This window comes from Balaenoptera borealis (genome assembly GCF_965194805.1).
Source record: "Balaenoptera borealis genome assembly, chromosome: X".
NCBI lineage: Eukaryota > Metazoa > Chordata > Mammalia > Artiodactyla > Balaenopteridae > Balaenoptera > Balaenoptera borealis.
In genome coordinates this window covers 13783509-13805951 of record NC_138881.1, presented here as the reverse complement: position 1 = coordinate 13805951, position 22443 = coordinate 13783509, and the positions used below count along the sequence as shown (strand labels likewise).

The following is a 22443-nucleotide window of genomic DNA, read 5'->3' as shown; positions in this document are numbered from 1 at the left end:
TTAAATAAGATATTATTAAAATGAACTTAATCTGTTTCTTTTTACTTTTTATATGGCTACTGGAAAATTTAAAATTACACAGTGTAATTTTTTTTAATGTTTTTATTGGACAGTGGACAGCCCTACACATGCCTATTTTACAGACAATTGGGTCTGCTCACTGCATATAAGAGTAAATGTAAATAATGGTCTTCACAAGAGAAAAAAAATCCTGATTCTAGAAGTAGCTTGAAGAACCTGCTTTTCCTGTTGTTTTAAAATTTTGCTTCAAACTTACTTGTTTGCTTAAAATAGAAAGGACTAGGTGTCTCCTTGATATTGTTACATTTTCAAAAAGGACTTTGTAAAATATCTGATGTGCTTAAAAAGGTATCTTGTGCTTTGGAAAATATGGAAAAGTAATAATTGCTTGCAACCCAACCACCTAAATATAAAAATGTAGCATTTTGGTGTAATTTGACCAGTCTTAATTTAAAAAAAAACAGTTGAGATAATAATATATTTAATTTTATATCCTGCTCTGTTGTGTAACATAAGCATACCTTATATGAAAGATTCTTAGGCTTTTTGACAACCACATAATGTGCCTTCTCATAAATACTCTCCAGTTTTCTATGGCATTTTTCCATTTTGCTAACTTTTACAAATGGGAAGTCATTTTAATAGTGTGACAGTGCCAGAACAAGGTAGTTACAGAACAGCTTATTTGCCCCTTTATCCAACAGGAAAGGTGAAGACCAAGAGGACAGGGACCTTGACTTTTTGTTCACCCCCATACCCCCAGGACCTGGGAACACGTCAAGCATATAATTGTCTGGGAGGAAGAAAATTTCCTTCTACCCTTCTAGGTTCTTCTGGCTGGTCTAAGAATTAAGTTGACATGAGACAGATTAACAGGAGAAAATCAAATAAAAGTTTAATAACGTGTATACATGGGAGAGACCGAGGAAAATTTAGTCACTTGCTAAAATGGTTGAAACCCTTGCCTTAAATACCATCTTCAGCTCAAGACAAAAGAAGATGTTGCGGGTGGTGGTTTGGGACTTCAAAAGGGAAGAGGGCAGGGCTTCCCTGGTGGCGCAGTGGTTAAGAATCCGCCTGCCAATGCAGGGCACACGGGTTTGAGCCCTGGTCCGGGAAGATCCCACATGCTGCGGAGCAACTAAGCCCGTGCGCTCCAACTACTGAGCTTGCGCTCTAGAGCCCGCGAGGCACAACTACTGAGCCCACGCTCCTAGAGCCCGAGCTCCACAACAAAAGAAGCCTGCGCACTGCAACAAAGAGTAGCCCCCGCTCGCCGCAACTAGAGAAAAGCCCGCGCACAGCAATGAAGACCCAACGCAGCGAAAACTAAATAAATGAATAGTTAAAAAAAAAAAAAAGGGAAGAAGGCAATTAACATGGAGATGGAAAGGCAAATATTTTGGTAAACAAATGTTTGCTGGGTCAGGCAGAGACAGTGGGACACAGAGTGGGCTCTGATCTCTAAGAACTTCCCCGACCACATCTAGCTCATATTCTCTGAAGATATCTCTGGTGATAGCTCTATGCCAGGAACAGGCCCTTTATCTAAATTCTTTAGGCAGCAAAGGGGGCAATAAAAAAGGACTTCCTGAGTCTTCTGTTTCTTAAAAATAATCAAACTAAATTAATGCTCATGCCAAAGAGGCACATTTTGCTGTGGTAGATTTTCCTCCTCTGCCTATTCCATAAACGTTTATGAGCTGACTGAATCAGTGAGTAGAGGGCTCTGAAATATAAGAGCTAACCTTGACTTAGCACTTGGGCGCTCTCTTTGTAAATACTCACGCAGCTCTATAAGGCTGGCACTGGTATTAGTTCTGTGTACTGCACAGGTGGAGAAAATTGAGGTTTAGAAAAGTTGAAGTTGCCCAGGGTCATAGCTATTAAGTGACAGTTAGCACTTGAGCTCAGGCTGTCTGACTCCAGAGGAGGGGCACTTATCAAAATAGAAAAAAATCAACAGTGGGATGAGTAAGGGAAGACTGTGATGAAATTCCCACTCTAACGACTACCTCGGCTAGTAGAAGTGGCAAGAGATGAATATTCAGATACATTTTGGATCTATAGGAGGAGCATTCTGGGTTTGGACTGAAAATCTTTTAGGCTAAATCTAGCTCAGGTGAGTGGATGGCCAGGTGGCTAGTAAAGAGGAACGGTGACATTGAACATGATCAACTGTATTGTGTAGAGAAAGGCAGGCCTAGGGACTTAAGGAAGCCATTTGGGATGGGGTTTGTATATTTTGGATGGCTTCAGTTTACTCGCCTTGACGGTGGTCAGCTAATTCAAATTGAACTCACAGCTCTGAAGTGAAAGGGCTCTACACCTTTTAAGTTAAGCTAGTTGGTTTTGAAAGTAGAGGAAACTACAAAATCAGAATAGGCATTCCTTTGGGGAAGACAGGCAGATAGGATAAGCGGGTAGCTGAAATCATTCCTACCTGATTGCATTTGAGCTTGATTTCCAGGTATTTAAAAACATTTGTGAATTACAATAGAAAGTGGGATTTCTAGTTATTAGCTTTTGTTACTCTCTTTTCTTGTAGTTGCGATTTTATATTAATAGTCTTAGTTGGCCGTTTGTTTGCCTCTCAGGACCACACGAATAATGCCGTTAAGGCTCACTTTCACGTGCTCGGTGAAATGGCAAGGGCAGAAGGCCCCTGCCCAGGCTCAAGGGGAAAACAATAGTTCTCAGAGTAGAGTAACCCAGGTAGCTCTTGGGCTTCCTGTCTGCCTCTAAAACAAAAGGGTTTGAATCAGACAGCAGCAGGAAAGTCAAATAAAATTTCTTTATGACATAATATTTTCTTTTTTTTTTTTTCTGCTTGAATATTTCTGCATGGTGAAATGGATGGGTAAGGAAGAGATTCAGTGTTCCACATGCATAGTTAAGGAGGATATATTTATTGTTATTAATAGTGACATTAGTAGCTAACTTTTACTAAGTTCTTACTGTATGTTAATATAGGGGTCAATTTTGACCCCCTCTAAGCCAGGTATCAGCAAACATTTTCTATAAAAGATAGTAAATATTTCAGGCTTTGTGGGCCAGAGGTCTCTGTTTTCCCAGCTACTCAGCTCTGCCATTGTAGCCAGAAAGCCACCAGAGACAATATGTAAATAATGGGCATGGCTGTGCGCTAATAAAACTTGATTTATGGACACTGAAGTTTGAGTTTCATACAATTTTAATGTGTCATGAAATATTCTTTTGATCTTTTCTCAGTCATTTAAAATGTAAAACATTCTTAGCTTGGCGGCCATACAAAAACAGACAGTGGGCCAGATGTGACCTGTGGGCCCTGGTTTCCTGACCTCTGATATATACCTTAGCTCATTTAATCCTCACAACCATCTGCAAGATTTTTAATTTAATTTTATTTTTAAAATATTTATTTATTTGGCTGCATCGGGTCTTAGTTGCGGTACGTGTGATCCCCGACCAGGGATTGAACCTGGGCCCCCTGCATTGAGAGCACAGTCTTAACCACTGAAGACCAGGGAAGTCCCAAGATTTTTTAAAATGTTGGCATATTTGAATATTGATTTAAAAAATAGACTATTTTTATTTTATTTTATTTTTTTAAATTAAAAAAAAATTTGTTTATTTTTGGCTGCGTTGGGTCTTTGTTGCTGTGCTTGGGCTTTCTCTAGTTGCGGCGAGCGGGGGCTGCTCTTCGTTGCGGTGCGCAGGCTTCTCATTGCGGTGGATTCTCTTGTTGCAGAGCACAGACTCTAGGCGCGTGGGCTTCAGGAGTTGTGGCATGCAGGCTCAGTAGTTGTGGCTTGTGGGCTCTAGAGCACAGGCTCAGTAGTTGTGGTGCATGGGCTTAGTTGCTCCGCGGCATGTGGGATCTTCCCGGACCAGGGATTGAACTCGTGTCCTGTGCATTGGCAGGCGGATTCTTAACCACTGTACCACGAGGGAAGTCCCCCCAAATAGGCTATTTTTAGAGCAATTTTAGGTCCACAGCAAAACTGAGCAGAAAGTACTGAGTTTCCACACACCCACTGCCCCATGCCCACAGCGTTCCTCATTATCAACATCCTGAACCAGAGAGGTACATTTGTTACAGTCAGTGAAGCTACACATCATTATCATTCCAAGTCCATAGGTTACATTAGAGTTCACTCTTGGTGTTATACATTCTGTGAGTTTGGACAAATGTATAATGACCTGTATCCACCATTATAGAATCATACAGAATAGTTTCACTGCCCTAAAATTCCTCTGTGCTCCACCTATTCATCTTTCCCTCCCCCACTAACCTTTGAAAACCACTGATCATTTTACTGTCGTCACAGTTTTGTCTTTTCCAGAATGTCATATAGTTGGAATCATGCAGTATGTGCCTTTTCAGATGGGCTTCTTTCACTTAGTAGCATGCACTTAAGTTTCCTCCATGTCTTTTCATGGATTGGTAGCTCATTTCTTTTTAGTGCTGAATAATATTCCAAGGGATTGGTACTTTTTATTCCATTTCACAGATGAAGAAACAGGTACAGAAAGGATTAGTAACTCGCCCAGGTATAGCTTGTACAGATCTGACTCCACAGCCTGATCTCTTAAAAATTTTACCATGCTTCTGAATCCCAGAGAATTTTGGCTTCTTATGATGAAGTTTGTCACACGACAGAGTTGGAGTAAATGTAAAATCAGGGTAATGGAGCCAGACATTTTGCTGTATCCAGAGCTTCCTGCATGTCGACAAGAAAGAAAAACCTAGACGATAAGACTTTGTTTCAAATACTTGGAAAAAGTGCTGTGTGCTTTTGAAATTCTGGTCCAACACACTCTCCACTTTACTGGTTTAAGAACATGTTTCTCTTCCCTGACCCTTAATTTCATTACCTTTCAGATTCTATCTGGGTGCTGGCACTCAGCCACTCCTCTGCCAATGAAGTACATCTTGGTCACTGGTGGGGTCATCTCGGGCATCGGTAAAGGGATCATAGCAAGCAGCATTGGGACGATTCTAAAATCATGTGGACTCCGAGTTACTGCCATCAAAATCGACCCCTATATAAACATCGATGCGGGCACTTTTTCACCTTATGAGCACGGTATGAGGGAGGACCACTTCCCCCCTATAAAGCACTGGGTTAAATTGAGGTTCTTTCTTGTATTTTGGGTAATTTCTTTAGGATAGAGTTCCAGAAGTAGAGCTGCTGGGTCATACATTTTGGATCTGTGAATGTTCTCATGGTTATTGATACATTTTTCCGATTGCTGATGACATTCTAAATTAGTCCACCCTTTTGGAAAACAGTGTGTGAGGATACCATTCTCACTATACCTTTTGTAGTATGGATTATGTTTTGTTTTATTTTATCATAAAGGTAATATATTTCTCAACATTTCATTGTTAAGAGAAAAACTCAGACAATATAGAATATATTGACAATATAGAATGACCTGAAGAAAATAAAAATCGTCCGTTTCCCACCACTTGGAACAATTATTGTTAATGTTGAAATTTTGGTGTAAATACTAATTCTTTTTATTTATTTATTTATTATTATTATTTTTTTGGCCATGCCACGTGGCTTGTGGGATCTTAGTTCCCTGACCAGAGATCAAACCTGTGCCCCCTGCAGTGGAAGCGCAGAGTCCTAATCACTGGACCGCCAGGGAATTCCCTATACTAATTATCTTAAAAAAGGCACTAGCCCTTATATACTTTCTTCTTAAACTTTTTACATACAAGCAAGAAAGTATATAAATCATAAGTACCAGTAGATGAAATGAACATAATGTGTAATCAGCCTCCAGCTCAAGAAACAGAAACTCCCTTTACGCCCCTTCCAGTCTCTCCCCATCTGAAATGACCAAGGTAACCACTATCCTGTCTTCTAACATCATAGATCAGTTTTGCTTATTTTTGAACTTTAAATGAACTGAATCTTAGTCATACTATTTTTTAAATTGAAGTATAGTTGATTTACAATGTTTCAGGTGTACAGCAAAGTGATTCAGTTATACATATATATATTCTTTTTCAGATTCCTTTCCATTATAGGTTATTACAAGATATTGAATATAGTTCCCTATTCTATACAGTAGGTCCTTGTTGTCTATTTTATATATAGTAGTAGGTATCTGTTAATCCTAAACTCCCAATTTATCTCTCCCCTAGTCATACTACTTTTCAATCTAATTTTAAAACTTAATCTACTGTAGACATTTTAATAGATTCTATACTTCTAAAGGCTGCACAGAATCTATACAATAATAGGAAATCATTTCCAATTTATTGATATTATAAACAACACTGTGAAGGGAAACTTTAAAATTTATTTTTTTAACATAAATGCCTAGGTACAGAATTTCTGATTTGGTGGGTAGGTATGTTTTTCAGGTTTTTCAGTTTTCTTTATACCTTTGCTGAATACTATTCTTTTTAAACTTTACTAACCTGACAGTATACCAAACAACCAAAAAAAGGGATAACCAGGGATCGAACCTGTGCCCCCTGCAGTGGAAGCGTGGAGCCCTAACCACTGGACCGGCAGAGAATTCCCGGGTATCTCATTATGTTAATTTAGATTTCTTTGATTTTCATTTTGTCGGTGGAATGGCTTATTCAAGTCTATGGTAGATTGTATATTTGTTTGAAACTGTCACCATGCTTCCTGGGTGGAGTAAATTTCCCTGCCCCATTGACTTTGGCCTTTGGCCATGTAGGATGGTTAACTCTTCCTGGTTTGTTTGGAACTTTCCTGGTTTTGAAACTGAAAGTCCTGAATCCTGGGAACCCTTTTACTCCTGGGCAAACCAGAGAGGTCAGTCACCTTATTTGGCCGTGTGATTTGTTTTGCTCTGTGGGATATTAGTGAATATGAAATATGCCTTGTTGAAGCAGAACTTTTCAATGCAATGGCATGATTTGGCTCAGTCTCTGTCTTTCTGCTCTCTGCTGTGAGAGCTGCATGCCCCATATAGGGATTTCTCCTTCAACCCAGGTCCTGGAATAAGAAGACACAGGGTAGACTCACAACTGACCCACAACCCTTACGTAACATGAGGGAGAAATAAGTAAATGTTTTCTAAGTCGCTGAGATTTTAGGGTTGTTTGGTAGGCAGCAGAATTGACTAACGCCATGTGTTATGCCAATTTTCCTTTGGATTTTGAAAAATGATTTTCAAGAATACTTTGTGCAGAGTATATTAACCTATACTTACCACATGTATATATTTTTACTCTGTTTGCAGTTTGTCTTAATATTACTTCTGCTGCTGATAAATTTCATTTTACCATTTGTGTGACTAAATGTATCAGCTGTTTCTTTTATGGTTTCTGCCTTTGATGTCACCTGTAAGCTTCTCCGTCCCAGGAATATTTAAATATTCATCTATATTTTCTTCTGGCTCTTTTAGAGTTTCATTTGGTTTTACTTTATTTTTTTTCTTCCAGTTTTATTGAGGTATAGTTGAAATACAGCACTGTATAAGTTTAAGGTGTACAGCATAATGATTTGACTTACATACATCATGGAAGGATTATCCCAATAAGCTTAGTTGAACATCCATCGTCTCATATAGATGCAAAATTAAAGAAGTAGGAAAAAATTGTTTCCCTTGTGATGAAAACTCTTAGGATGTACTCTCTTAACTTTCATGTATAACATGCAGCAGTGTTAATTATATTTATCTTGCTGTACATTACATCCCTAGTACTTACTTATCTTATAACTGGAAGTTTGTACCTTTTGACCACCTTCATCCAATTCCCCTCACCCCACCCGTCTCCTCTGGTAACCACAAATCTGATCTCTTTTTCTATGAGTTTGATTTTGAAGTATAATTGACCTACAACACTGTGTTCTTGGTGCACAATATAGTGATTTGATGTTTCTGTACATTTTTAAATGATCACCACCATTTGCTTTTACTTTAATATTGTTAATACATCTGGAATTTAATTTGGTGGGAGATGAGGATGTAACATAATTTTTTCTCTAAATTTTTTTCTGATTAGCCACTATTCCTAATCGCAATTATCAAAGATTGCATCCTTTCTCCACTGACTTGAAATACCACCTTTCAGTATATACTAAATTTCTGTCTTTGTATTCTGCTCTGTTCCAGATCTCTTTGTTTATTCCTGCCTACCATTTTAATAGCTGCAGCTTTTTATTATCAGGACTTTTCTCATTATTCCTTTTCTCCTTTTTTAAACCTCAAAATGTTAGTTGTCTTCAAGATTAACTAAAGAGTCCTTTTATCAAAGTTTATGAGAAATCACTCTTTAAATTTATGAATTTATTTGGGGAAGAATTGAACACTGAAAATATTGACTGGCCTAATCAGGAACTTTATAAGTGGCTTTCATTTTATCCATACCTTCTTTTATGTCTCTGAAGTAAAGTTTTAAAGTTTTCTTCATATAGGTCCTACACATTTCTTTGAAGTTTATTTCTGTGTATTTTACCTACTTTGATTTGTAATGATGTCTTTGGTTTTTTTAGTCATGTATTAAATTCCTTTATGTAATAGGGACTTTTTGGGGTATTTTGGTTTCGTGTAGTATTTGTTCATGTTGTCTTACTCCATATTTGTATATACTGAAATATATAAATATATACACATTTTTTTTAAATTTTATTTTATTTATTTTTTTAACACATATATATTTTAATCTTCCTTTACTCACTGTTATTTTTTAAGGGCTTTTATTTTTATTTATTTTTCATGTGTTTTGTTTTGGTAATCACACCTGTTTTTCTTCCAAATTAACTTTAGTTTCACTGGCAAGTTAAAAAAAATCTGTTGGCATTTTTATTATAATTGCATTAAATCAAAAAAAATGTTTTTGAAGACATGATCTACAGCTTTTCTTTTTCTTCTAGGAACATAATAGGAATCTAAAATTTTAAAATTTAGGAATCTAAAATTTCAAGACCTTTGCCGTATACCTGGAGTATTGCCAAACTGGATTTGGCCTGAATTAACTAGAGAGATTTCAGAGATCTTCCCGTATTTGGCAGAAGTTAAGATGATCAAAGTACAAAGACTTTTCCATGGATTGACAATTCCTGATAAACATGAGAAAGTAGAATTTGAACTGGAAATGGAATTTGGGAAACACGAAAATATTGCAATTTCATCATTTTGCTCTTTTGTCCTTAAAGTTAGAGATCTTTCCGATCACACTTAGGTACCTTATGAGGGAGACATAAATGAGACTATAAAAGGCTTCTGATTAGGTTCAGAAGCTAGCCAACTTATGCTGTGAACATTTAGCTATAGAAGTAAATGATAGAATTTCCTTAATCAGGGAGAGGTTCAGTTCTGACAAGGTGGCTTTAGGACGTTGGACTCCCAATCGATGCCCTCAAGTAACGCTGGAGACCCTGAGGCACGCCCAGTAGTCAACGCAGTTGCCGGTCGTGTGATTAAGTCTTCATCTATACACATTTTTAAAAAATTAATTAATTACTTAAAATTTTTTTTTTTGGCTGTGTTGGGTCTTCGTTGCTGCCCCCAGGCTTTCTCTAGTTGTGGTGAGCAGGGGCTACTCTTCATTGTGGCGTGTGGGCTTCTCACTGCGGTGGCTTCTCTTGTTGCAGAGCTTGGGCTCTAGGCACGCAGGCTTCAGTAGTTGTGATGCATGGGCTTCAGTAGTTGTGGCGCATGGGCTTAGCTGCTCCGCGGCATGTGGGATCTTCCCGGACCAGGGCTCGAACCCGTGTCCCCTGCATTGGCAGGGGATTCTTAACCACTGTGCCACCAGGGAAGCCCCAAGTCTTCATCTATATCCTTCTTCACGGTGCTGTTGTGCAGGTGGCTTATTGCTCACTTTCTTTTTGGCCTCAGTTTCACCAAGTCTTCCCGTGGGCTAGTGGAGGCCCTGCTTTTCATCTACTGTCTGTTTAATAGTGACTTTACCCAAGACTGGAATCAATGAAAATTTTCTTACGCCAATTTCAGAGTCCAGGATACTGATGCTTTGAAGTCAATTGCTATTTGTTTTAAAAATTGCTGTTTTAAAATCCCTTTTTCATGTGGTATATGATGAGTTTGGAGAAGCTAAATCTTGAGGACAGAATTTCAGTAAGCATTTAAAACTACTGTAATAGAATACCAGAATTTTTCCAATGCACTTTCATGGATAGAATCGAATTGCTAAATTTTCCCATCGAAATATGGAAATGGTGATACACTATGGCTTATAAATAAGTCTTTTACCAGCTCTTTAATATATTGTGCTCATCTTTGAAAAATAGTCTACTGGAAGCAAATCTTTAATTTTTACATTGCCTTTTTATCCCAGGTGAAGTGTTTGTCTTAAACGATGGTGGAGAAGTTGATTTAGACCTTGGAAATTATGAAAGGTTCTTGGATATTAATCTTTATAAAGACAACAACATCACCACTGGGAAGATATATCAACATGTGATCAATAAAGAGAGGCGTGGCGATTACCTGGGGAAAACAGTACAAGGTATTATATTCCACAAACATTAGGGGGCCCTGTGTGCTGAGTACTCACACCCTGCTCAAAATAGACCTGAAGATGAGGGGGTCCCTGTGCTCTACAAGCTCCAATCCTTTTCAAATCCTTGTTTTCTCCTCCTTTTCTTTCCTTCTCTTTTTTTTTTTTTCCTCCAGTTTTATTGAGCTATAATTGACATACAGCACTGTATAAGTTTAGGGTGTACAGCATAATGATTTGACTTACATACATCATGGAATGATGACCGCAATAAGTTTAGTGAACATCCATTATCTCTGATAGATGCAAAATTAAAGAAATAGACAAAAATGTTTCCCTTGTGATGAAAACTCTTAGGATTTACTCTCAACAACTTTCATATATAACATTGAGCAGTGTTAATTATATTTATCATGGTGTGTATTACATCCCTAGTACTTATTTATCTTATGACTGGAAGTTTGTACCTTTTGACCACCTTCATCCAGTCCCCCCTGCCCCATAACCACAAATCTGATCTGTCTTTTTTATGAGTTTGTTTGTTTTTGAAGTATAACTGACCTGCAACACTATGTTAGTTCCTGTTACACAACATAGTGGTTTGATGTTTTTATACATTTCAAAATGATCACCACGATGTCACCATACAAACTTTTACTTTTCATTTTCCTCAAAGGTTTCAAGTTCATCCTCCATGTTCCTGATTGTATTTTCATCAGTCTTTGTTTTTTTTTTTTAAACTAATGTCATTGTTTCCTTTAGTCCATGTATCTGTCCTCTTTCTCTTTCTCTCTTTAGCTTTTATTTATAAAATCCATGGGGAACCATTTATTCCTCACAAATCTGATTGGGGTATAGATTTATTTTGGTTTGTTTTTGTCTGTCGTTTATTTAATATGTTCTTTTTCTACTTTTTTCTTGTATCTTTGCATGGATGATGATTACTCCCCTTTGAAGAAGAACAGTGATGGGGGGGGACGTGGGGGGGCACGGACTGAACTGGAGGGCAGCATGATATGACCCTTTTTTCACCAACCCTTTCCATGGGGGGTATGATTCTTATTCTCTTTTGTCCTCGAAGAGAGACCCGCAGGCCATCCCCCCCACCCCCCCACTTGTATTCATAAGTTCCTACGTGGTAGGGTAAAAGTGCTAATTCCCCATCCCCTTTAAATCACCTTCATGTTGGAAAGCAGCTGAGAAGTAGATAAAGAAGTTGGACAGATGGAGATCAAAAGATCAGCTATGTTACTGCTGACACTGGACGGTGTGGTTTAGATCTTAGCTACAATTGTACTTTCTAATAGTTTTCCCCCAAGTGTAGGTATAGGGAAGACCCGCGGGAGGGAGAGTTGCTGCCTCATATCTGCCACGTCCCAAACTTGGGGAGAAGGCAAGGCCCCAGACCTGGGCCTTTACCCCTGAGCCCTGCGCTGCCCACGTGGAGGCAGAGCTGGACCTACCCCGCCCTCCCAGAAAGGGGTCGGGCTGGGCATGCGTGGTGGGTCGTTCCAACCGCACCAATCAAGAGACGACTTCCTCCCGCCTCGCGGGAGCAGGGGGGCCAGGGAGCTGCAGGTGCCGGTAGAGCAGGTGATGGGCGCTGTCCGCGTCAGCTTCCCAGAGGCCAACATTCCTGCTTCGTACGGCACATTAGGTTAGTTGGCTGCATCTTTTTGTCTCTTCGGCTGAGATTAGCAGCCTCAGGCCCCTGGTCAGCATGCAGGCCTCGTCTACACCCTCTGAGTGACCCTTCCACACTGGTTGGCGAATTGCCCAGGGTCTGCAGGGCTGGGCCACTCTGAGACCTTCTTCCCCTTGGAGTCCAGTATTCAGCACCCTTGGCAGCCCTCCTTGCACAGTTTTTAGTTGGCATTATAGGTGTTTTCCATAGATGGCATCAAAGATGGCACTTCTGCTCTCTGTTTCTCTGTGGCTGGTCGATTTCAAGAGAAATGGCATAACATTTAAATGAGTAAACCTATGTTGCGTCTATAGTATTAATTTCAGTGAGATGGTTAATAATGTGAGGACTGTAGCTTGTCTAATTTGCCAGGTGGCTTTCAGCTTATTTGGGAGGTCTAAAGACACTAATACATTCATTTCTCATGACCATGACCGTGAAATAAGCTTTTGTGCTAATTATTACTTCCTTCTACAGTTGTCCCTCACATTACTGATGCTGTCCAGGAGTGGGTTATGAATCAAGCCATGGTGCCTGTGGATGGTCATAAGGAAGAGCCCCAAATATGTGTTATTGAGGCAAGCATGGAACTTTTCTTTATAATTTTATATCCTTATGGGTTTTTAAGCAGCTGACCTTCATTCATTCAACAGATATGTGTAGATGGCCTCATGTGTGCTGGACACCGGCCTAGGAGGTGGGATTACAGCAGGGAGCGACATAGATGGTCCCTGCTTTTGTGGTCACAAGTCAGTGGGCAAGATTGGCTTAAACCGGGTGATTACTCCTGGGGTGGGCGTGCAGCAGTCTGCAAGTAAAGACTGATCAGTCACAGAATGCATTCTACTGAGTGCTGTTTGCAAAGTGCTTTGGAACTAGAGAGAGACCAAGTTAGGGAAGTCCGACTGCAGAGGTGATTTGGGGGTGAGAAGTGAGTATTAGCTGTTTAAAGAAAGAGCGTAGTATTTGTACTTGCCACCTGTTCACTGCTTCCCTTCCTCTCAATGTGCAGAATGAGAATAACGTCCATGTACTCCTTACCTGAAGGTCATTTGACCTAATTGCCAGGCAGGACAGCAGAATAATGAACATTTTGGTTCCTAGAGGCAGACTCCCCAAGTTCACATTTCTGCCCTGACCCCCAAGTGGTGTATGGCTTAGTGGTTAAGAGTCTGGAGCCAGACTGCTTGGGTTCATAGCCCAGCTGGTTCACTTACCAGCTGGGTGACCTTGGACAAGTTTGCTTAACTACTCTGTGCCTCAATTTATTCATCTACCAAGTGGGGATAATGTTTTGAGGATTAAATAAGCCAATACGTTTAGTGCTTAGATTGTGTCGGATCTATACTAAGTGCTCGAAAATTATTAACCATTGTTAAGATGCTTGTATGACTTGGCAAGTTACTTCTCAAAGTGTCAATGTACTCATCTATAACAATATGATAGTGTAATATTGTAATAACAACAAGATAATAATAACAGGGTTGTTGCCAGAATTAAATATAATAATGTAAAAAGCACTTGGCCGTGTCTGGCATTTAGGAGGTGCTCAATAAACATGTTAGCTGCTATTATTGTCATCGTTATCAGTGTTTGCAAATAGATATTATGCTACCCACAAGATCCATTTTGTTAATAGTAGAGCTGATAATCTTAACGTAAATGTGCTGTACTATCATATATTAATTATATATTTTGCTACTATAATGGTATGGTTGATAAACTTAATGTAAGTGTATAAGTGTGCTATATAAAATTTTCTCTCCCTTTGTATTTCTTCCTTCACAATTTATGAGGAAAGAGAGGATGCTTCCTTTATAATTTTTAAAAATCGGAGTATAACATAAACACAGAAAAGTGCACATATCACAGATGTATAGCTTGATGAAGTTTTATAAACTGACCATGTCTGCATAACTAGGCTTGCTTCCTTTAAAAAAATTTAATATCTAATACAGTGAATAGTTTGCAAACAAATCGAGACAATTTAAAGACAAATAGTTTGAGAAAAGAGAAAGGCAGGTAAAAGTGTCAGGAGAATAACATCTGATATGAGAACAAAGATGTAAACTGGGGCATAGCTTGACTCTACGGGGAAGGAGACTTACACGGTCACTCTCTTTATTGATTTTCAGTTTTTAGGACCCATCTCCAGGATGAATCAGAGGAACCTTAAAAGCAGGAATGTGTCATCAACTTTGAAAAGAGGGATCGTGAGGTGGAGCGGGTGGAGGAGTGCTGGAGGGGAAGGAGGGAGGGCAGAACCTCATTTTACACTGTGAGGGTCTACAGATACTGTTAGTATTTGGCTGAAAAAGAAGCAGAAGTATCTCAGGTTAGGAAAGTAACCAGTAGAATTAACAACTGAGGTTGGTATCTGGGGATGGGGGTACCAGAGAGCTGCATCCTCATCTGTCACAGCAGGAAGTACACCTACGTTCATTACAGGGTGTTTGAAATAGGTAAGTTGAGGAAGAGCTGAGATGGATGAGCTTTGGTTTAGAGATATGGAGGTAACTACCAGAAAAAATCCCAACAAAGAAGTTAAAGCGCTTGCCGGGCTTCCCTCGTGGTGCAGTGGTTAAGAATCCGCCTGCCAGTGCAGGGGACATGGGTTCGAACCCTGGTCCGGGAAGATCCCACGTGCGGAGCAGCTAAGCCCATGCACCACAACTACTGAGCTTGCGCTCTAGAGCCCGTGAGCCACAACTACTGAGCCTGCGAGCCACAACTACTGAAGCCCATGCGCCTAGAGCCCGTGCTCTGCAACAAGAGAAGCCACCGCAATGAGAAGCCCGCACACCGCAACGAAGAGTAGCCCCCGCTCCCCGCAACTAGAGGAAGCCCGCGCGCAGCAACGAAGACCCAACGCAGCCAAAAATAAATAAACAAAGTAAATAAAAAAATAAAGCGCTTGCCTTGGGGAATCAGACTTGGGAGAGGGAAGAGTGGGGCAGGGAACTCTTGCTTTTTATTGTAAGCTCTGCTGTACAATTTGGTTTTTAACCATGTGCATGCATTATTTTACTTTTTGAAAAAAAACTTATTAATGTCAACTTGAAGGTGCCATTTAGCAATTTCAAAATCTTTTTTTTAATAAATTTATTTATTTATTTATTTATTTTTGGCTGTGTTGGGTCTTCGTTGCTGCGTGCGGGCTTTCTCTAGTTGCGGCGAGCAGGGGCTACTCTTCGTTGCGGTTTGTGGGCTTCTCATTGCGGTGGCTTCTCTTGTTGCAGAGCACGGGCTCTAGGCACGTGGGCTTCAGTAGTTGTGGCACGCGGGCTCAGTAGTTGTGGCTCGTGGGCTCTAGAACGCAGGCTCAGTAGTTGTGGTGCACAGGCTTAGCTGCTCCGCGGCATGTGGGATCTTCCCGGACCAGGGCTCGAACCCGTGTCCCCTGCATTGGCAGGCGGATTCTCAACCACTGCACCACCAGGGAAGTCCTCAAAATCTTAAAGATCAGCCCGAGACTGATTTTATTCAAGCCCAGCAAAGGGCCGGACAAACCCTCACACCTTTGGTTTACAGTGGTTATTTGTTGCAGAGTACCACCTTGTCCAGTGTGGTAGCCACTCACCACATGGGGCTGTTGAGCATGTGAAAGTAGCCCATCCAAGCTGAGATGTGCTGTGAGTTTAAAATATAACTGGGCTTCAAAGACTTAGTATGAAAAAAAAAAAGAAAGTAAAGTGCCTCATAATTTTAAAAAAATTGGTGATGTTGAAATGATAATATTTTCGATATACTCTGCTACATAAAATATAGTGTTAAAATTAATTTCTCCAGTTTAATTTTGCTTTTTTCCCATTTATTTATTAATTTAATTTATTTATTTTTGGCTGCGTTGGGTCTTCGTTGCTGCATGCGGGCTTTCTCCAGTTGCAGCGAGCAGGGGCTACTCTTCGTTGCGGTGCACGGGCTTCTCATTGCGGTGGCTTCTCTTGTTGTGGAGCACGGGCTCTTGGCGCGTGGGCTTCAGTAGTTGTGGCTCGCGGGCTCTAGAGCGCAGGCTCAGTAGTTGTGGCGCACAGGCTTAGTTGCTCAGTGGCATGTGGGATCTTCCCAGACCAGGGCTTGAACCTGTGTCCCCTGAATTGGCGGGTGGATTCTTTTTTTTTTTTATTTTAATTTTTTATTTTGTAACATCTTTATTGGAGTATTGGAGTAGTTTCTGCTTTATAACAAAGTGAATCAGCTCTACATATAACCCCATATCTCCTCCCTCTTGCGTCTCCCTCCCACCCTCCCTATCCCACCCCTCTAGGTGGTCACAAAGCACCGAGCTGATCTCCCTGTGCTATGCAGCTGCTTCCCACTAGCTATCGATTTTACATTTCGTAGTGTATATATGTCCATGCCACTCTCTCACTTCGTCCCAGCTTACCCTTCCCCCACCCCGTGTCCTCAAGTCCATTCTCTACGTCTGCGTCTTCATTCCTGTCCTGCCCCTAGGTTCTTCATAACCATTTTTTTTTAAATTCCATATATATGTGTTAGCATACGGTATTTGTTTTTCTCTTTCTGACTTGCTTCACTCTGTGTGACAGACTCTGGGTCCATCCACCTCACTACAAATAGTTCAATTTCGTTTCTTTTTATGGCTGAGTAATATTCCATTGTATATATGTGCCACATCTTCTTTATCCATTCATCTGTCGATGGACATTTAGATTGCTTCCATGTCCTGGCTATTGTAAATAGAGCTGCAGTGAACATTGTGGTACATGACTCTTTTGGAATTATGGTTTTCTCAGGGTATATGCCCAGTAGTGGGATTGCTGGGTCGTATGGTAGTTCTATTTTTAGTTTTTTAAGGAACCTCCATACTGTTCTCCATAGTGGCTGTATCAATTTACATTCCCACCAAGAGTGCAAGAGGGTTCCCTTTTCTTCACACCCTCTCCAGCATTTATTATGTGTAGATTTTTTGATGATGGCCATTCTGACCAGTGTGAGGTGATACCTCATTGTAGTTTTGATTTGCATTTCTCTAATGATTAGTGATGTTGAACATCCTTTCATGTGTTTGTTGGCAATCTGTATATCTTCTTTGGAGAAATGTCTATTTAGGTCTTCTGCCCATTTTTGGATTGGGTTGTTTGTTTTTTTGATATTGGGCTGCATGAGCTGCTTGTAAATTTTGGAGATTAATCCTTTGTCAGTTGCTTCATTTGCAACTATTTTCTCCCATTCTGAGGGTTGTCTTTTTGTCTCGTTTATGGTTTCCTTTGCTGTGCAAAAGCTTTTAAGTTTCATTAGGTACCATTTGTTTATTTTTGTTTTTATTTCCATTTCTCTAGGAGGTGGGTCAAAAAGGATCTTGCTGTGATTTATGTCATAGAGTCTTCTGCCTATGTTTTCGTCTAAGAGTTTTATAGTGTCTGGCAGGCGGATTCTTAACCACTGCGCCACCAGGGAAGTCCCTAGATTGTGAATTGATGACCATCATAAATTTAGTCAACATCCATCATCTCACATAGTTACAAAATGTTTTTTTTCTTGTGATGAGAACTTTTAAGATTTACTCTCTCAGCAACTTTCAGAGAAAGATTCCTTTCCTTAAAGGCAAAATGGACATTGCACATCTCAAAAATTTGTTTGACTGCTGCTTCAGTTTCGGCTTTGGATAGATCCTAAAATGTTGTTATGGGTGATATTTTCCCTGTTGTGCGAGGAAAGAATTAACTTAGGACTACTCTAGTAATAACACTGAAAGTTTCTGATCACAATGACGATAATGGTGAACTAGAGGAGAAATGGGACTTTCCAGATTGGCAGAGAGGGTGCAGTGGGGGTGGAAGCAGATAACGTTTAAAGCTTTTGCTTCCTTTTCCGGATTCCCTGCTTACTCCCAGAATAGCCCCCATCAAAAACCAGAAAATGCGTCCTTATGGTTTAGTTTAAGTGCAGACCTCTTTTTTTCCTACATTTTTTACCCCCATTGGATTCTGGTGTATTATAGTTAGTGAGCACTTACACCCCTCACCCCCTGCCAGTTTCCTGATTTCATGTTTTATTTCTTGGATTTTCATAATTAAGTTTGCCATTCACTTACAGAATGATCATGTATTTCTATCTGTTCCATAGCCAGGAGAATTGAATTTTAATTATGTTTTGTTATCTTAGTTAAAGTTAGTAAAGAATAATTTCTTCTGTAGCAATGAAATCCTCAGACTTCTTAGTTTGATTCTGTTGTAATTATGGTAACAGGTACTAGAACGCTGTGACCTAGGGCTTATATTGAATTTCAAGACCGTTCTGTCCTGTCCTGACCACTAACCTAAACTCCCAGTGCTGTGTGCAGGTCTCTGGACTTGTGCTGGAGATACGGCAGGCAAGTTCCTGCCCTCATGGGCCTTACAGCCCAGTGGGGTAGAGAGACAGGAGACAAGGACTCAAATAAAATAATGGCAACTTGTGCTGTGTTACTAGGAAGGGCAGAGACAGGGTGCTTTAGGTGGGTGGTCAGGGTTGGGCTCTCTGAGGGGGACACAGCTCCCTGGGCTGAAGGATAAAAAGGAAGTAAGGTGTAGGTGAAGAAGGTGGGTAGGAGGGCCTAAGGGGCAGGAAGGAAGAGCGTGACCCATCTGAGGACCTAAAAGGCCAGTGGGGCTGAAGCACAGAGGTGGAGGCTAGGGGAGTAGGGGGGTGGGAAAGGGGCAGGTGGGAGTGGGGCATGAGATGAGATTAGAGAGATGTTTCAGGGTCAGATCGTGTAGGGCCTTTTGTTGGCTGCCTAAAGGAGTTTAGATTTAATTTTAGTGAAGCAGTGAGCTGCTGAAGGTTATAAGCATGGGAGAGATGTATTCTGAGTTTTAAAAGGTCACTCTGCTGCTGTATGACAAATGGTTGGTAGGACAGGAGAGGGTGGAAGCTGGGAGGCCATTAAAATTGGGGGCAGCCGGGGCTTCCCTGGTGGTACAGTGGTTGAGAATCTGCCTGCCAATGCAGGGGACACGGGTTCGAGCCCTGGTCTGGGAGGATCCCACATGCTGCGGAGCGGCTGGGCCCGTGAGCCACAATTACCGAGCCTGTGCGTCTGGAGCCTGTGCTCCGCAACAAGAGAGGCCGTGATAGTGAGAGGCCCGCGCACTGCGATGAAGAGTGGCCCCCACTTGCCACAACTAGAGAAAGCCCTCGCACAGAAACAAAGACCCAACACAGCCATAAAAATAAATAAATAAATTAATTAATTAAAAAAAATTATTGTGATAATCTTCAGTTCTGTCTACTGATCAGTTTGATAAGCTGGTATTATAAAAAAAAAAAACAAAAATTGGGGGCAGCCAACTTTTTCTGTAAAGGGCCAGATAGTAAATATGTTTAGTTTTGCAGGCCAGAGAGTCTCTGTCAAAGCTACTCCACTCTGCCATTGCAGTGCCCAAGCAGCCTTAGGTGACGTGTGGGTGGGCGTGGCCGTGTGCCAGTATAGCTTCATGTGTGAAAATGGGCAGCAGGCCATCTTAGCCACCCCAGGCTTAGACGATTGCCATAATCCCTGCAAAAGATGGTGTTGGCTTGGGTGTCTAGGGTGGTAGTGGTGGAAATAGCAGTGGAGAGATTTGCAAGAATTTTTTGGAGGTACAGCTCACTGGACAGGGTTGGGTGAGGAAAAGGCGGGAATGGAGGATGATTTCCAGACCTCTAGCTTGAACCAGTTAGTGGTAGGAGGTGCTGTTGCTGAGATGAGGGAGAAGCCCCCAGACAAACAGGCCCGGTGCTGCGGGGACCAGGAGTTCAGTTTGGGCCATGGTAAGTTTGAATACTTACTGATCCATCCAAGATGTCACGGACAAGTTGGTTTCAAAGCCCAGAGGCGCTGGGAGGAGAGGTCAGGGCTGCAAGTAGATTTTGGACCCAGTAGAGTAGCTGAAGCCAGGGAAGATGGTGAATCCTGGGCCTGGGCCCACCATGATCTCTTCTTCCTCAGCATCCAGATCATTCCACTTTAGTGCTCAAGTTTTGCTCTTGCTTTATTGTTCTTTAGCTCTGCCTTATTCTCCTCGCTAAATTCCGAGCTCCTCAGGAGCAGGTTGTCTCAAGTTCTTCCCAGCAGCTCATTTAAAGTGTTGAGCCTGTAGTAGATGCTCAAATGCTAAAGCGTTAATTAAAAAATCTGGGTGATAATCTTTAAGTATTTAAATATGGTGAGGTCTACGGCCATACCACCCTGAACGCGCCCGATCTCGTCTAAATATGGTGAGGACAAACGCGTTAAGGTGAATTTTATCCTTGTCTAAAGTAAAATGCTTAAGTAACTTTATTGGAAGTACAATGTAAATTAAGTTAACATTTGTCAAAGGATTACTGTCAGGAATATTCTCGGGGCTTTTGGTACTATTTCTTTCAGAGAGCCAGCATGTTTTAGTACAAGTGATTTAATTCTGGTAGTACCACAATTACAAGGAGACTGTTCAGCTGCATACAGGTGTGTGTGTGTGTGTGTGTGTATGTGTGTTTGTGTGTGTGTGTTCATGAAGAGAGAGAGAGAGAGAGAGAGAGAGAGAGAGAGAATGCTAACTGTTTCACACCGGGCAGAGCCAGATGGCTCTCCCTTTTCTCATATTGTCACCGGATTTGAATTCTCCCTTCCAACGGGACCACTGGTAGAAACTAACTGATCTCACTCCTCTGTGGTGTATATTCTGGATCTTTTTATCTGCTTAGGAATTCCCTTCTCTTTTCTTAAAGTGCTCTTTTTTTTTTTAAACAAACCCTTTTTTTAAAAAAATTGATTGATTGATTTATTTTTGGCTGCGTTGGGTCTTCGTTGCTGCGCTCGGGCTTTCTCTAGTTGCGGCGAGCGGGGGCTACTCTTCATCGCGGTGCGTGGGCTTCTCATTGCAGTGGCTTCTCTTGTTGCGGAGCACGGGCTCTAGGTGCACGGGCTTCAGTAGTTGTGGCTCGCGGGCTCTAGAGCGCAGCCTCAGTAGTTGTGGCACACGGGCTTAGTTGCTCCACGGCATGTGGGGTCTTCCCAGAGCAGGGCTCGAACCTGTGTCCCCTGGCTTGGCAGGCCGATTCTTAACCACTGCGCCACCAGGGAAGTCCCGCTTCTTTTCTTTAAAAAAATTTTTTTTCAGTCTTGATGAGATGAAGGGTTGACAGCCTATTAGTGATCCCCCATTTTCGGGGGACTTCAGTTCTCACGCTTAGTGTATTAAGAATTGTTCTGTTAGTCTGTGTACCATGGAAGCTATTTGATCTCTTGTGTCTTTTTTTTCCATTCCCAGCTGGGTGGCACCATTGGAGACATTGAAGGAATGCCATTTGTGGAAGCGTTCAGACAATTCCAGTTTAAAGCAAAAAGAGAGAATTTCTGTAATATCCATGTTAGCCTTGTCCCACAGGTGAGCTTTCCAGATAAGTGTGTAGTCAGCAACTCCTGTAGGTCTTCCTATGATACTCTGTTTATTCCAGTTTGTTTTTGTTTTGGCCGCACCGTGTGGCATGTGGGATCTTAGTTCCCTGACCAGGGATTGAACCTGCGCCCCCTGCAGTGAAAGTGCAGAGTCAACCACTGGACCACCAGGGAAACCCCCTATTCCACATTTTAAACCAGGAAGCCATTCATTATCCAGAAGAGCTAAATGCCCAGTGTACTGACAGTGACCCATTTCTTTTCAGCCCAGTGCTACTGGAGAACAGAAAACCAAACCCACACAAAACAGTGTCCGTGCGCTGAGGGGGTTAGGCCTGTCTCCCGATCTGGTGAGTTAAAGAGAGTGGGTAAGTTTCTTGGAATAGGACCTCCATTTCTTAAACTATAACATCATCTAAGTCCTTCCTAGCTCTCAAATGGTTTCTATGACTGAGCTTTTTGTATCTGGGAGCTGCGGAAGGCTTATTCCCTCATCCTCAAGTGTCGCTTCACACATTTCTAAATTGGCCATCTCTTCTTCTCCAGGTCCTCATTTGATTGGCCACACTGACATCTGGGCAAGTGCAATGTCCTGTCATTTGTGTGGTCCCTCGGTCCCTTAGAGGAAGGTGGGACCTGGGAGATTTTCCTGTGAGCCTGCTAGGTCGGGCTACCCCTGCTCTTATTCATAGCAGTAATCCAGTTATTGCCAGTAGTCTAGATCAGAGGCTGGCAAGTAAGGGCCTGCAGACCTGCCTCCTGTAAAGGAAGTTTCTCTACGACACACTACCACTCATTGTCCGCATTTGTCTCTGGCTGCCTTTGCTCGTGGCGGTACCATGAGGAGTCAGGGCAGCGGCTGCATGACCTGCAAAGCCTAAAGCTTTTACCATCTGGCCCTTTAGAGAAAAGTTTGCCAACCCTTGGTCTGGC

The 22443-nt window shown here is 41.5% G+C and overlaps 1 protein-coding gene across 10 annotated transcripts in view; it reads left to right on the top strand.

The window, feature by feature from the left end:
* Positions 1 to 22443, top strand: part of CTPS2 (CTP synthase 2) — a 128940-nt gene that overhangs the window by 12890 nt on the left and 93607 nt on the right. For 7 of the 10 annotated variants that reach the window (XM_082375689.1, XM_082375688.1, XM_082375686.1 and 4 more), the window contains 5 exons: positions 4886 to 5090; positions 10301 to 10471; positions 12624 to 12724; positions 21383 to 21499; positions 21777 to 21860. In XM_082375689.1, the coding sequence (XP_082231815.1) occupies positions 4925 to 5090; positions 10301 to 10471; positions 12624 to 12724; positions 21383 to 21499; positions 21777 to 21860 (639 nt within the window). In that variant the 5' untranslated portion in view covers positions 4886 to 4924. The remainder of the gene's footprint in view (positions 1 to 4885; positions 5091 to 10300; positions 10472 to 12623; positions 12725 to 21382; positions 21500 to 21776; positions 21861 to 22443) is intronic. The other 3 variants (XM_082375684.1, XM_082375692.1, XM_082375685.1) reach the window with 2 other exon arrangements.